The sequence below is a fragment of the Pangasianodon hypophthalmus genome, chromosome 5 (assembly GCF_027358585.1).
Source record: "Pangasianodon hypophthalmus isolate fPanHyp1 chromosome 5, fPanHyp1.pri, whole genome shotgun sequence".
NCBI lineage: Eukaryota > Metazoa > Chordata > Actinopteri > Siluriformes > Pangasiidae > Pangasianodon > Pangasianodon hypophthalmus.
This window is the reverse complement of record NC_069714.1, coordinates 29,582,230-29,595,868: the sequence shown is the minus strand read 5'-3', so window position 1 is coordinate 29,595,868 and position 13,639 is coordinate 29,582,230. Positions and strand designations below refer to the sequence as shown.

Here is a 13,639-nt window from a genome sequence, read left to right as displayed (position 1 = left end):
TACCAGATATTTAATATTTGATTGGCTACCTCCGGTGTGTATGAAGCAACATTTCACAGTGGTGTAGAAGAGCAATGTTTGGATTTTCAGAAAGATAAATAAATCTCAAGAAATGAATGTTTTCCATGAGTGATCATAAGCATCATATTGCTAATTTCAGCCTCTTGTGTGTGAGTAATTGGAGTTATATCAGTGCTGAGTGGTGGGAGGCAGTACCAGTTCTGGAGCTGGTCGAGTCCGGCGAGGACTGGGCCTCCGATGCAGGCGATCTGCTGCCGACGTTTCCACGCCTGCAGCTCCGGCATCAGCTGAGAGACAATCAGGCTGTCTATCTCCTTCAAAACATCTCCCATTTTGGACAAAATCTCCTGTCATGAGAAAATAAAGGATACATTAATTAACCACAGAGTGAAGTGAAATTAATTAGCTATGCATCAATACCATTTTTTTCAGACCGAGTACAAGCGTTTTTTAACATGTTGATACTGATACTGGTACCAAAATGAGTAAGCTACTTAGTATTACTCAATCAGGGATGACACCGGACATTTCATTCACATTATTATCGCTGCTTATGTTTAAATAGCAGCCAAGACAAGCGTACACACATGTGTGTTCATGCACCTATTCTGCTTAATTAATTATAACATTAGAGAGTTGATTTGAATAACAATGAAGTGCGTTAGCTAGTTGCATTAGGACGGAGTAGGTTTTGTTTCAACTTGTGCACAGCTGTTTCATTGCGTCAGAATTCCTCGCTGTTAATGACGATAGCAGCTGATCGCCAAATAAACCACAAGCTGTGATTCTTGCTCACCATAGCGAAGACATACAATCTGTAGACATTTTATCTCGCCTAGCTGAAGTTTGCTGCTACTGATGAACTCCTCATGCTGAGTTTTATAGGAAGATGCTGTACCAAGATGCTCCTCTTGATATTTTCACAGTTTGCAGTCCGTTCTGCTTTGATTGCTGTCATTAATCATGAAATATGTCGAGATCTCTGTCGTTTTGTGTTGTCTGTTCATTAACACGGCAATGTACACTAGGATTACATCACATAGTATCACCTGGTGTTGGATGTTGGTATCGGAGCATTTTTTACGAGTATGAGTATATGAGCACAGTATCGGATGATGGTAACCATTCAAATGGCACTTCCATTTGGACGCATTTTGACACGGTACGGTTCTCGACATGGTTCCTGAGCATGGTTGGATAACTGTGCTCAGTGAAGACACTGATTGGTTTCATACTTACACCACTGTTATGACATCCTGTCACTCTCATTTACAAAAGAAAAATGCTCATGGCTGTCTGTTTATTATGTTTTCTCTGACCCAGTGCATCACTTCCTGTTGTCACTGCAGTTTTTCTTAGGAACTTACATCATGATTTAGCAGCAGAAGAGATGAAAAAAAAACTGTTCATACATATGGCTCTGATGTTTGGGACATTATCAGTGACATCACCTAAAATCTAGAGCAAGTAGGACGGCTTAGTCACCATGTCAAAAGGTCAGTGGTGTCTCCTCAGAGCCTTGAGGACTTGTGATGCCGTGGGATCGGTTCAGCTTAACAATTTGGAGTAAACTAGTGCACACTTTGACTTGACATTTGACAGGAAATGCTTAGGTAGGCTTTACACTAACGTGGAGGTGTTAAAACCACACATATCATTTCATCTGAATTTGTGTGTTAAAACAGCTTGGGTAAGGCAAATAAAAGGGATGATATGCATTAAATCGCTCAGAAGAATAGACTCACAAACATACCTTGGATTCTTTGTTGTGGATGAAATTGTTGAGTAAATCAACAAAAACTAAACTGGTGTGTCTCACCTTCCTTTTGAAGTCCAGGCGGTTGAGTATTTCCTGAAGGGTCATGACTTCTTGTTTCATGTTCTGAGAGTTTCTTTCCACTGGGTCTGCAAACAAATACAAATAAATTATTCACAATGTGGTCTAAACAGATACAAATCGGAGGCGCACTATCTAAACAAAGACCACATTCATTAACGTGAACGATGCAGCTACTGCACTGCAATTTACAGAGTTCAATCCTTCATCCTCAGTACCTGCCTGGTCAGGGTTAAATTAGGCTACGAGTTTGGGAAGTAGAATCAACTACATTTGTTAGAAAATATTGCAAACAGGTACAAACAAAAATATAAACTGTGCAAGCAGGTATTTAAAAAAAAAAAAAACAGTCCAGGGCACATCGCTTTTTGAAAAAACCAAACAATCACTCTGGTTTAGGCCACACCCACTTCGGGTTTAACTCCGAATCCAAATACTGATAAAGATATTTGGAGCACTAATCAGATATAGCCAGACTGTAGTCATGAGTAGAAAAGCAGTCATGTGAAGAACCTAAATGTACCGAAATTTCTAAATGAAGGTGCAGCAGATAGCATATTAGTGACTGTATTATTTTACAGAAACAAAATACAAGTGCTTCTTCTCATTTACACATCTTCCATTCATCCCATTATAACCAAATTATGCTCAACCCAAGACTCTTATTCACTCATACCCAACCTCCTGTGTATTTTCATTTCCCGTTTGTATTTCTTCCACCCTAATGTACTGATTTATAATCCCACTATTTGGTGTTAACCAGAAGAGGTCAGGTTCCTTTCTGGTTTGAGTCTAGTTCCTCTCAAGGTTTCATCCTCATGTCGTCTCAAGGACACCTCTGTGGTTTGTTAGATCTACATCCGGATCTCTGTAAAGCTGTTATGTGACAATATCTATCATTAAAAGCGCTATACAGACAAAACTAAGTGAAACAAAAAGTGAATCAAGAAGACAAATGTTCAAGAAGATAAAACTAAAGAAGACATTAAAAAAAAAAAAATGTCCAACCACCGAAAACCTGTCCAGTCAAATCCCACCTGCTGAGAGCTACTCACTTCTCTATTTGTGCTCTGAACCGAGAAATGACTTTGCATCCACCTATACTGATTCTTATCACATACAAGTGCAACTCTGAGCTACTGAATGGATTTGCCCATTGACTAATGTAAATGTGATCATTTAGTTTTAGTTTCAATATTACCAAAGTTCACACACAAAAGTTCATTTGCTCATTAAAATACTGACGAGGTTCCACATGAAACATGGTCCAGTGGAGGTGCAGATGATACATCACTCACCTCGAAGCTGGAGGGTTTTGTAGCGAAAGTCAAAATCATCCTGCATGTCCTCCAGATACTTTACTGCCTGGTCCAGAAGCTGTGTACATTATACAAAATGGGAATATAAAACATTTTTAAAGCACTCAGCATTTATGTGATGTGTATGTAACTACTGTGCCTCCATCTTGGCCAGGGCTTGCTTGAAAAAGAGTTTTTTTTGTCTCAGTATCTCAGTTAAAGTTTAACAAATTATTTTTAAAGAAATCACTGGTTTTTGGAGACTTTGCTGTCATTCAGAAAAAAAAAACTGTTCGCAATAGAGCACAAACAGTAGACAAATAAAAAACAATATGAAAAGACAAAACTAGAGGAGAAGAAACATATAATACAACACATAAGACATAAAGATAGAATGCAAATGAGAACAATATGTGATTATATTTAATTATGTTATAGGAAAATAATTATGGATATTATAAATTATTTTCCTATAACAGCACATGCCAGCAAATTGCCAACGATTTATTACGATTTTAATTTATTACTGAAACAAGAAGTCATGCTTTTTAACCGTTTATAGTTACTTTAATTTAATGGTGAGGAACCTCCACGAAACAAGTTATTTCCTGTTCTCTCTTACATTATAGCAGCTATAAACACTCATTCCCTCACCAGCCTCTTATGAAGTTAATAAGAAAAAAAAAACGTACCAAGAAACCGCAAAGTATAAACTCCCGTAGTATAGATCCTTTTAAAAAAACATTGCAGGTTTTTAAGGAGCTGTTAAAGCTAATATTCATTTTTGTGGAGTTTTCTTTCTTTCTTTCTTTCTTTCTTTTTTAGTAAATAGACTGATGTTGCTTTGGGGTCTCACCTGCACACTGCTTCGGATCACTGCCACTTTGTTATCCAGGTTCTTCTGTTTCTCCAAAGCTGCTGAATTTTGCATGGACTTCTCCAGAGGACCCTGCAAACAGCATGATGGACAGGTGACACAAAGTAAGAGGTAACTACAGGGAAGAGATTCTGAAGAGATTCGCTGTTCCTTGTCACACTCTGGGGCTTTTTTTTTTAAAGAAACATGTTCGTAGGATTTTAGGCTTGTGCGATATAATAATATTATCATCTCTACACGCTTAGTCGAGACATCCTGGAAGCTCCGCCCCCTTCATTATTGCGAAATACAATTTATCAGTGTATGTCTGACTTAGCTAACATTAGACAAGTATATATTTAAGATCTGTTTAATGATATTGATTAGAGATGCCACTGGAAAAACTGTAATCCAAAAGTGGCATTAAAAAAACACGTTATTTTTAGTTTACATCCAAAAGAGAAGAAGGAGGAAGATTTTGAGCGAAAATGATTAAATGAGGAAGAGGCCCACTTCAAAGTGGAGGAAATGTACTGTTATGTTTTGTTATGTACTGTTTTTTTTTTAACTGGTTAATGCAGAATCACTAAAAATCCATCATCCAGATGTATTTTTTAATTACGTCCTCCTGTACTCTCCTTAAACCAATGCAATGGTGTCTTTTTAAGGCAATCTGTTCTGGGGGATTTATCATGATATATACAGTCTTCATGACTTGTACCTGCTCCTGCATGCTGGCGGCGGATATGATGCGTCTCTCTTCTCTCAGACAGTTAGAGATCACGGCTGACAGGTGCTGAGGGTTTGCTTTGTATTTCAGCTGTGAGACAAACACAAAACACACCGGTTATTGCAGTGATTAAAAATGTGCCTGTGCGCTAAAGATTTCACTGATCACTCCTGGACGGCTTCCAGATGTTTTTCCATTTAGATGCAGATGCAAATTTTGCCCTAAATACAGGGAAATTCCCCTGGACCAGCTCTGAGTTAAGACGTCTACAGCTGTAAGGTTGGATCAGCCAAGCCATCTACTGAGTTTAGTTTGGAAATTATAGTGGCAGTTAATAATATATTTTTTTTAATATTATTACTCAATATAGATATATAAAGCCAGCTGCAAAGGCATTTACAGCCACCTCCAGAATTACTGGCACCAATTACGATGAAAAGCAAAATGAATAACATGGAATTAGTGATATATGTGTATCTTAAATACATATATATATATTTTTCCCTACAAAACACTGGTTTCAAAATGATTGCCACATCTACAGTTAATATCTTATGAAGCCTCCAGTGGCGATGACAAGTGCGTAATATTTTCCTTTATGTGGCAGAAAGAAGTCCTTGATTAGTGGCTAAAAAAAATGAACCTAGATCCTTTAATCGATCTTTCATGCATCAGTGCTTTAACATGTTATGACTGATGATCTGTTGTCTGGAAGGTATTGCTCAGTTCCAGGAACTGTACTCAATAAGGAATGCAGTTTTACATGTCTGAGGTAATCCATTAATGAAAGCAAAACCAAACTACTACAGATTCATAATGTGTGTCTGTAATAGACAGTTGGGGTGGGGGGGGATAAACAGTCGAGACAGTCTGGGGGAAAAAATGACCAGACTTTTTTTTTTTTTTTTCCAAAATGCACACGGAAAGTTCTGACACAAATAAAGGAGTATGAAAAGTGAAAAAAATAAAAGTGTGCTCACCCCACGCTTTCCTGTCTGGCGTTTTTTTAGGCTGGCATGGCAGCACAACATCCAACTACAAACATTAAAATGATCCTGAGCAAAACCCCTGACATTTGACTCTTCGTAGATTGTTGTGAGAAATCCCCAAATCCACCCACATGTAAAAAAAAAAAAAAAAAAAAAAAACACCTCTGATTCATGTCTCACCCTCCAGCATTTCTGATAAACATCACTGCTGTTGAGATATTGAATTACAGGGATTTTCAGGAACCAAATTCAAGATCTCACTGAACCCCTCAATTATCAGAAATGCTTCTAAACTGGCAGGTTTTTGTAAAGCAAAGGAACGTGCATAGAGTCTTTTATATGACACACATCCTCCATGATGATGTTCAGGGTTGAGCATGAAACAAAAAAAAAAAACAGATGATAGCAGGAAACCACAAAGTTTATATTCTGCTGAGGTGCATTTCTTCTGCAATTACAGAGAAGGTCTGAAACGCTGGTTTCAAAAGTACTGGTACCTCAAAATTAATACCTGCCTGCTCTGGAGACAATAACATCACTGAAAAGTCTTACTGTAAAACGAGGTCAGAGAAGATCTCGTCTTTAGGTTCTTAACTTCCTCTTTACTTCAGACAACAGAGTTCAAATCCGTCATTGCAAAATATAGATGTTGTGCAACCATTTATGTGTTGCTGAATATCCATCTATGGCTAAGTATTAAGCTGGCAGAGGCAACAGGGTTCAATTCAATTCAATTTTATTTGTACAGTTCTTTTAAAAATGGTCATTGTCACTAGCAGCTTTACAGAAATATATAAATTCCAGATATAAATTTTAAATTTTTAATTTAAAATATCTTGCTACTTTAAAAATTTCAAGACGCTATCAATGTTCACATGATCTGCAAAACCACCCCAAAGCTGTGATCCATTTCCAGATTTTCACTAGGTTTAGGGGCTTTCCCTTGTTTTTCTCGCCAACCACGCCAGTGGTGCGCACTACCAAGTTCAATCTGCTACTCTCATGCCTTCTTTGAAACTTTTTTTTTTAATGATTATTATGGTGATGATTGTGTTTAATGCCATTTTTAACAAATGATGCAGTTTTATTTTTATCCTTTAACTGACTTGTGCAACCATCTGTATCTTGTGTATATTGTTAAAAAAAAAAAGTTCTTTGGTTTTTGGTTCAACATTTGTTTCAAATGCTTTAGGCATATAAATAAATTATTTAGCTTTTTTAAAAAAATCAGTTTGTGTATTTTTTTTAGTAAGAAAGCTTTTATAACAAGATAGAATAACTAAAGTTCTCAGAGCTAAAGGAGCTCAGAGCTTTTGCATTTGAACCACGATTGCCAGGTCTCAGCGAAATGTCCGGCTCAAGTACATCCCAGAAACCGCACAAAAAGACCTGAAATAAAGAAAAGTTCAGCCACTGAACAAGGTAGACTCATGTTTCTTCTTTTTCTCAGCCTTTGCATGGGAAACAATGAACTCATTTCTGATTTGCAGTATCTGCAATGTGCTGTTTTTTTTATAACATCACCTTGTGCAGCCATTATCCACTCCATAATCCCCTTTGTCCCTCTCTCAATCTTTGCAAAATTTTCTTCCATATGTACTTAAACCATTTACTTTGCATTCTGCTAATATATCAGAAGAAACGAACAGAATGAGTGATCACTCATCTCTCGACTCTGTTCTACTCCAACGCACTCTCACAACCTGATGTTACACTTTCCTTTCATTTACAGAAATTGATTGATTAATTCTGACTGTTGGCTTTAAAAAAAAATCTTGGTGGCCACAGACTATTTTTAAACTAGCCCAAAAAAATCCTTGCAGATTTGCTTATAAATTTGTGTGAAAACCACAACCCTGGTGACCCTGATTACAACAGAAGTGAAGTCGGTTAATAAGAGACTTGCATTCTCATGAAGAGGTTTCTGCAGTTTACTAAAAGCCTGATGTTTGGACTTACAATGTCTGATAAGATAACTTCTAATTATGTATTTACATAGAAACTAGCTAGGTCCTGCTAGCTAGTGTTGCTAGTATGCTGATAATGTTAGCCACAATAAGTGCTGTTGTACCTCAAACTACCTAGCTAGCTCTTAAACAGCGAGAAAATTCTTTACTAGAGTACTGTGCAAAAGTCTTAGACATCCAATTTTTTAAATACAAATTTGTTATACACTCCTGGGCAAAAAAAAAATGGGCCAAGCTTAAAATGGCAAATATGAAGCTTTTAATGGTCTTAATAACAAATCATTGGTGAGAAATTGAGCGAGAATGAAACAGATGCTCTCCTGAGAGCTCCTGTGCCTCCATTCACTGGTTTCCTTTTGCTGAACTGTTTGGGGAAAAGCTAGAAACAGGGAAATTCACTTCTCTAGTCTTCTTGTACGCAAAGGTAAAATCATCATAATGATTAAAATGTTTGATGTAAAATTCAAACTAACACATGTCTGGGTGTACAAAATGTTCCAAAAATATCTTCTGGGATGTTTTTTTCTTAAAAGATTAGTGATTATTTGGTTATCTGCCATTTTTGGGAGATTTTTATTTTCTGACTTCTACATTATTGATTCAGTACAAAAACATTTTAAATTCCAAACATTAGTTTTCCAGCACAAAATGAAATGTTACAGAAAAATGTTTGTATGTCAGTAAAGAAAGCAGCAGATTCCATAAGAGACACTTTTCAGATAAAAACAGAATGAAGGCTGCTGGGTTTCGCTGCAGAAATAAGAAGCGAGTCGACAGTCAAAGTCTCCAGAAGAACTGTGGCTGCTTCTGCAAGATGCTCAGTAACACCAAATATTGACTGTGTTTCATTTATTACTGTTTACTGCTCTTTATAGTGATTATTTTAATGTAGAAACATTTCATTTCATTATTTTTGAAGGCTTCTTTGCTCTACAGCATTTCTTTGCATGTGCCTAAGACTTTGCACAGAACTGTATTTAGACTGTAACTATATGACTGTGTCTTCTGCAGACTGGATTCGGGGCATCAATAAGGGCAGGTATGTAGTTTCTGTGTATTTGGATTTGCTTTTCTGTGTGCCTTTTTTAATAACAGGTCCAAATAAATCCCTTAATCAGCTGTCAGATATGGCATGACAATTGCTAAAAGGGTTTGTGTTTTAAAGTATTTTTGAGTCCTCGTCTGAATAAAATGTGTCTCAGTGAACTTATTAGCGCTGAAACACTTTGATTTGAAGTGTCCAGTAATCTTAAAGACACCTTGCCAATGTGTGACACCACACCTGTTTCTACATTGTCTTCATTTTATAAGTATGAAAAGAAACAAAGAAATTGCAAAGAAAAACAAAATCTTGCCAGCAGCAGTGTCAGATATTTGGGGAGTTTATTTGAGACCTTTACGTTTCATTGTATATTCTGAGAATATAATTTTGTACTTGAAATTTTTATAAATAAATGAGTAAAAAAACCAAAAGTTAGCTATAAAATAATCCAATTATTTTATCTGATCTCATCCTGTGTAAAGTCAAAGTTGAAGCTTTGCACTCTTAAGAATATTTAAGGGTTGTCTCTATGTGGGAATCCTTAAAGTTTCCAAGCAGAAGAATTTTTGGAAGCTAAGAACCCTTGATTATCCAAAGAACCCTTGAAGAACCACTTTTTCCTATAGCGTACACATTAAGTGTGTGGTACAAACTCTAAACGATTGCTTTTCTTAATATCTAGAATGAATAGCTCCTTTAATAGGTTCTTCAAGGGTTCTTTAAGAGTTCATTAAGAGAACTATGGGTTCTAGTTCAGATAGGGAACATGTACTCTTGTATGGTTTCACACAGAACATTTAAGCATTGTCCCTAGAGGTTCAACCAAAGAACATTTAAAAGTGTCAATGTTTTTTTTTTTTTTTCACACCATTTTGGTGTCTCTATATAACAACAGTACAAACCTCAGAGGGCCAGTTGTTTGCACGTACGTTGCCGTCTCACTTCCCCCTAATGTGTGTGATACCACCAAGCATAACAAATGCAAATAGAATACACTCCCCCTTCCCCCAAAAGTGTGTAGGAAGTGGTGTGAAAGTCAAAACCTAGCTGCGACACACGGATATATATAGGTGCATATACAAGTTCCTAACAGAAGAAAAGTGTGTATTAACAAGCCTCTTTAAATAAAGTCACGATTAGTCTAGTGAAGTACAGCAACATTGAAACGGTTTGTTTATGCCTTGAAACCGCCTCCCATTCCCACCCATTTAGTCAAAGCCATGCCTCCTTTAAAATACAGTAAAACTGGGCGATATGACGATATAATATTGATATTGTGATCAATTATATCACAATTTTTAAATAATTACAAACTGTCTGGAAGCAGCTGATGTGATGTTCAATTCTGTACAGTTTTTTTCCCTATTTTTGAGTGTTACTACTTTTTTTTTCATTTTTAATATAAACAAATATGCTGTTTTTTAAATATAAAAAAATAAAAATCACTTTATTATAAATTTGCATATTAATAATAAACAAGTTTATTATTGTTTATAACAGTTTTGTACAGAAATACTATACATCATGATGCATATCATGTATCGTAGAAATATCTTCAAGAATTGTAATGTGATGTTTTTGTCATATCGCCCATATCGTATTTATCGAATTAGCATTACCAACGATGCTCATGACATCACTTTCAAGCTTTAGTCGTTATTTAGGTATAGATTATAAAAGTACCTATCGTAAGCTGTAACGCATTCATAAAGATAACATTACCTCACACTAATTTCATTATGTAGTCAAATCAAGTCAAGTGGCTTTATTGTCATTTCAACCCTATACAGCTAGTTAGTACACAGTGAAACGAAACCACGTTCCTCCAGGACCATGGTGCTACCTAAGGCAACACACAACTACACCAGTTTACACATTACTACATAAAGTGCACGTGCAAATGTATGCAAATAGCAATACAGAACAATAACTACTAAAACAGGACAACAGGCACAGGAAGAGACAGTGCAGCGCAGACCAGTACACAGTTGTAGTATGAAAGTGTCAGATATAACAGTAGTGCAAAAGAACAACAATATAATAAGTTGGTATGACACATGACACATGATACTATGACACAGTATTCAGCAGATAAGCTTATACTATATGACCTATATGCAAAGCCGTCCATTAAAACAGTTCATTAAAACAGGAGAAATGTCGCTAATTCTACGCTCTTCATTGCCAGTAATAAAGTCTCCCATCTTGGAAAAGTGTGACCAGTGTTTATTCTGGTTTTACCACGTTTCTTGTCAGCAAGCTGTTTTTAGGAAAAGTGTTTTTAGCTTACAGTATGTGGCTGCGCTGGGTGCTTTCCAGAGTCCACCATGTTTCCGAACAGACTGTGATGGGGGTGGAGTGAAGGGGCGTTAGGGGCATGTCTTGAAAAAGACTGACAGGAGGCCATGTAAACACAGACGAGCGCTCTGCACCGGACTGCACTGGGTTTTCTCAGACACATAATACACTTGTAATCATGCAGGTGCTTAAACAATTATTTTTAAATCATCTTCTACACAGTATTTTCCAGGTTTTTTTTTTTTCAAGTAATAAAAAAAAATTGACTATTGCACCTTTAAATAATTATTTCTCATGCTGGATAAATAATGAGCACCTGAAACATCTAAGGTTTATTACATTCATGATGTAAAAATAAGTCACTAATATAATCCAGTGTCTTAATTAATACAATATGTCCTTGATGAAGTTTCTAACTGGGGCTGAATAGTGTTCTGACATTTCCACCCACTGAACTACTGCTATTTTAACAGAACCCTCAGTAATATCTGATTAATTTCCAACCAGATATGTGCGTGTGTGTGTGTCTGTGTGTGTGTGTGTGTGTCTGGGAAGTCCCATTAGATCTCACTGTAGCTGAATTTTTGCTGAAATGTCACTGAAATATCTTTATTTAAGTTAAATTCTAATGTTGTCTTGACATCTGCCTGAAAGATTGTGCTGTGAAAAGAGACAGTTTAACAAACTTGACAAACTTTGTGTGATTTCCTCACAGTTTGATTAAGTTGTTGAATAGCTAAATGTCGCAACGAAATAGAAATAAGCCTAATCAATTCTGTAATCAGATCCTGGCTGTCAAAATGTCCACTATGTTTCTGTGCCACAGACGGAAATAAACCTTTAAATCCCCTTTTTTCACTTCTATAACTGATAAATCCATTACTGATTTATATTCATGTTTTCCTGGATATGTTGCTGTTGCTTGTTCAGTTGAATCAGATTTCTGCTTTCCAAAAGCTGCAAGCAGAAATTTCTCCATGACTTTAACCAGACAGTTTACAGGCAGATAGTGTGTACACTCCTGGGCAAAAACCATGATTTGTTGTTAATGATTTGTTATTAAAAGCTTTTAATGCTCTTAACAACAAATCATTGGTCAAGAAATGAGCAAGAATTAAACAGTTTAGTAATTAAAGTTAGTATGCGAGAGCTTTTCCCTTTGATTTCTTTAAATGTTTAAGCCTCGTGGTCCTCGATGAGCTGCATCAGGTGCGACAGATAACCAAATAATCGCTAATCTTTTAAGAAAAAAACATCCCAGAAGATATTTTTGGAACATTTTGTACACCCAGACATGTGTTAGTTTGAATTTTACATCAAACATTTTAATCATTATGATGGTTTTACCTTTGCGTACAAGAAGACTAGAGAAGTGAATTTCCCTGTTTCTAGCTTTTCCCCAAACAGCAAAAAGAAACCAGCGAATGGAGGCACAGGAGCTCTCAAGAGAGCATCTGTTTCATTCTCGCTCAATGATTTGTTGTTAAGACCATGAAAAGCTTCATATCTCCCCTTTTTTGGGCTTGGCCTGTTTGTTTATGCCCAGGAGTGTAAGTATGTACATGGTTCAACTGTAAATGTGTGTAAATAAATTCTTGAGAAATTCCAGACAATATAATAAGACATTTGTTTGCACAACTGATGAGGAACTTTTGTATGATACATGCTGTTTCTACTGAAACGTCGAATGTTTCTCTTAACCTTTACTACGTCTATATATTATTGAATACACTGCATTTACTTCGTGGATTCTTGTATACATATATATATATATATATATATATATATATATATATATAATACGACTGAACATCAGTCTGCGTGCAACTGATTTATCAACCTTTAGGAACATGTTGTAATTTATCTTATGCTAATTTACATCATCTTATTTCTGTCAATCTGTCACATTTAAATGAATATCAGAACATTAGCATTAATGGGTGAACTACTTTTTTTTACATGACTGATGTGGTATTAATGCTGAAGTTTAATGCTGTAAAACTAATGCTGTAAATAGCGTTAGCAAAGATAGCTGAATAAACACAGCTTGAGGTAAAAGAGAATAAGAGATAAAACATGAACATGTTTACTCTCACTGTCATGAAACTAGTTTCAACTACTACTGATAAAAGACAGAATTTCAGTTCTTTTGCCAGCAGAAGTGTCAAACTTACAGAGGAGATAAGTGCTTCGGCTGTATCCTATCTCAACGTTGGTCTTATTTCCTCAAGTCAACACCGTTTCAGATCATCAACCCGATTAAACCTGATCATGTGGTACTTTAGGGAAATAAAGTCATTGGATGCCATTTGTGTGCAAGTAGGAATGAAACACTATTAAATTACATCGTGATAATTGCCTAGCGCTTTATTAACCCTTACGCTGCTAGCATGTTAAATATATTAGCATGTTTTTTGCTGTACCTGACAAGTTGAGTAGAATTTTGACCATTTTAATCACAGGCCAAAAACTAAACCTGGATAATAATAAAAATAATACGGCGAGGTGTTGAAGTGTGCTAGAGTGCTAATGTGTTAACTAACCAGCATAGCCAGCTAACCAGCTAACTAACTCCATGCTCACTCTGTTGCATTATGTCTG

The 13,639-nt window shown here is 36.2% G+C and overlaps 1 protein-coding gene across 2 annotated transcripts in view; it reads right to left on the bottom strand.

Moving 5' to 3' along the window:
• Positions 1–13,639, bottom strand: part of stat4 (signal transducer and activator of transcription 4) — a 30,562-nt gene that overhangs the window by 13,785 nt on the left and 3,138 nt on the right. For both annotated transcript variants that reach the window (XM_026912682.3, XM_026912681.3), the window contains exons 3-7: positions 4,734–4,832; positions 4,013–4,105; positions 3,157–3,235; positions 1,841–1,926; positions 217–368 (exon numbers count right to left, since the gene is read on the bottom strand). In XM_026912682.3, coding sequence (XP_026768483.1) covers positions 217–368; positions 1,841–1,926; positions 3,157–3,235; positions 4,013–4,105; positions 4,734–4,832 — 509 coding nt within the window. The remainder of the gene's footprint in view (positions 1–216; positions 369–1,840; positions 1,927–3,156; positions 3,236–4,012; positions 4,106–4,733; positions 4,833–13,639) is intronic.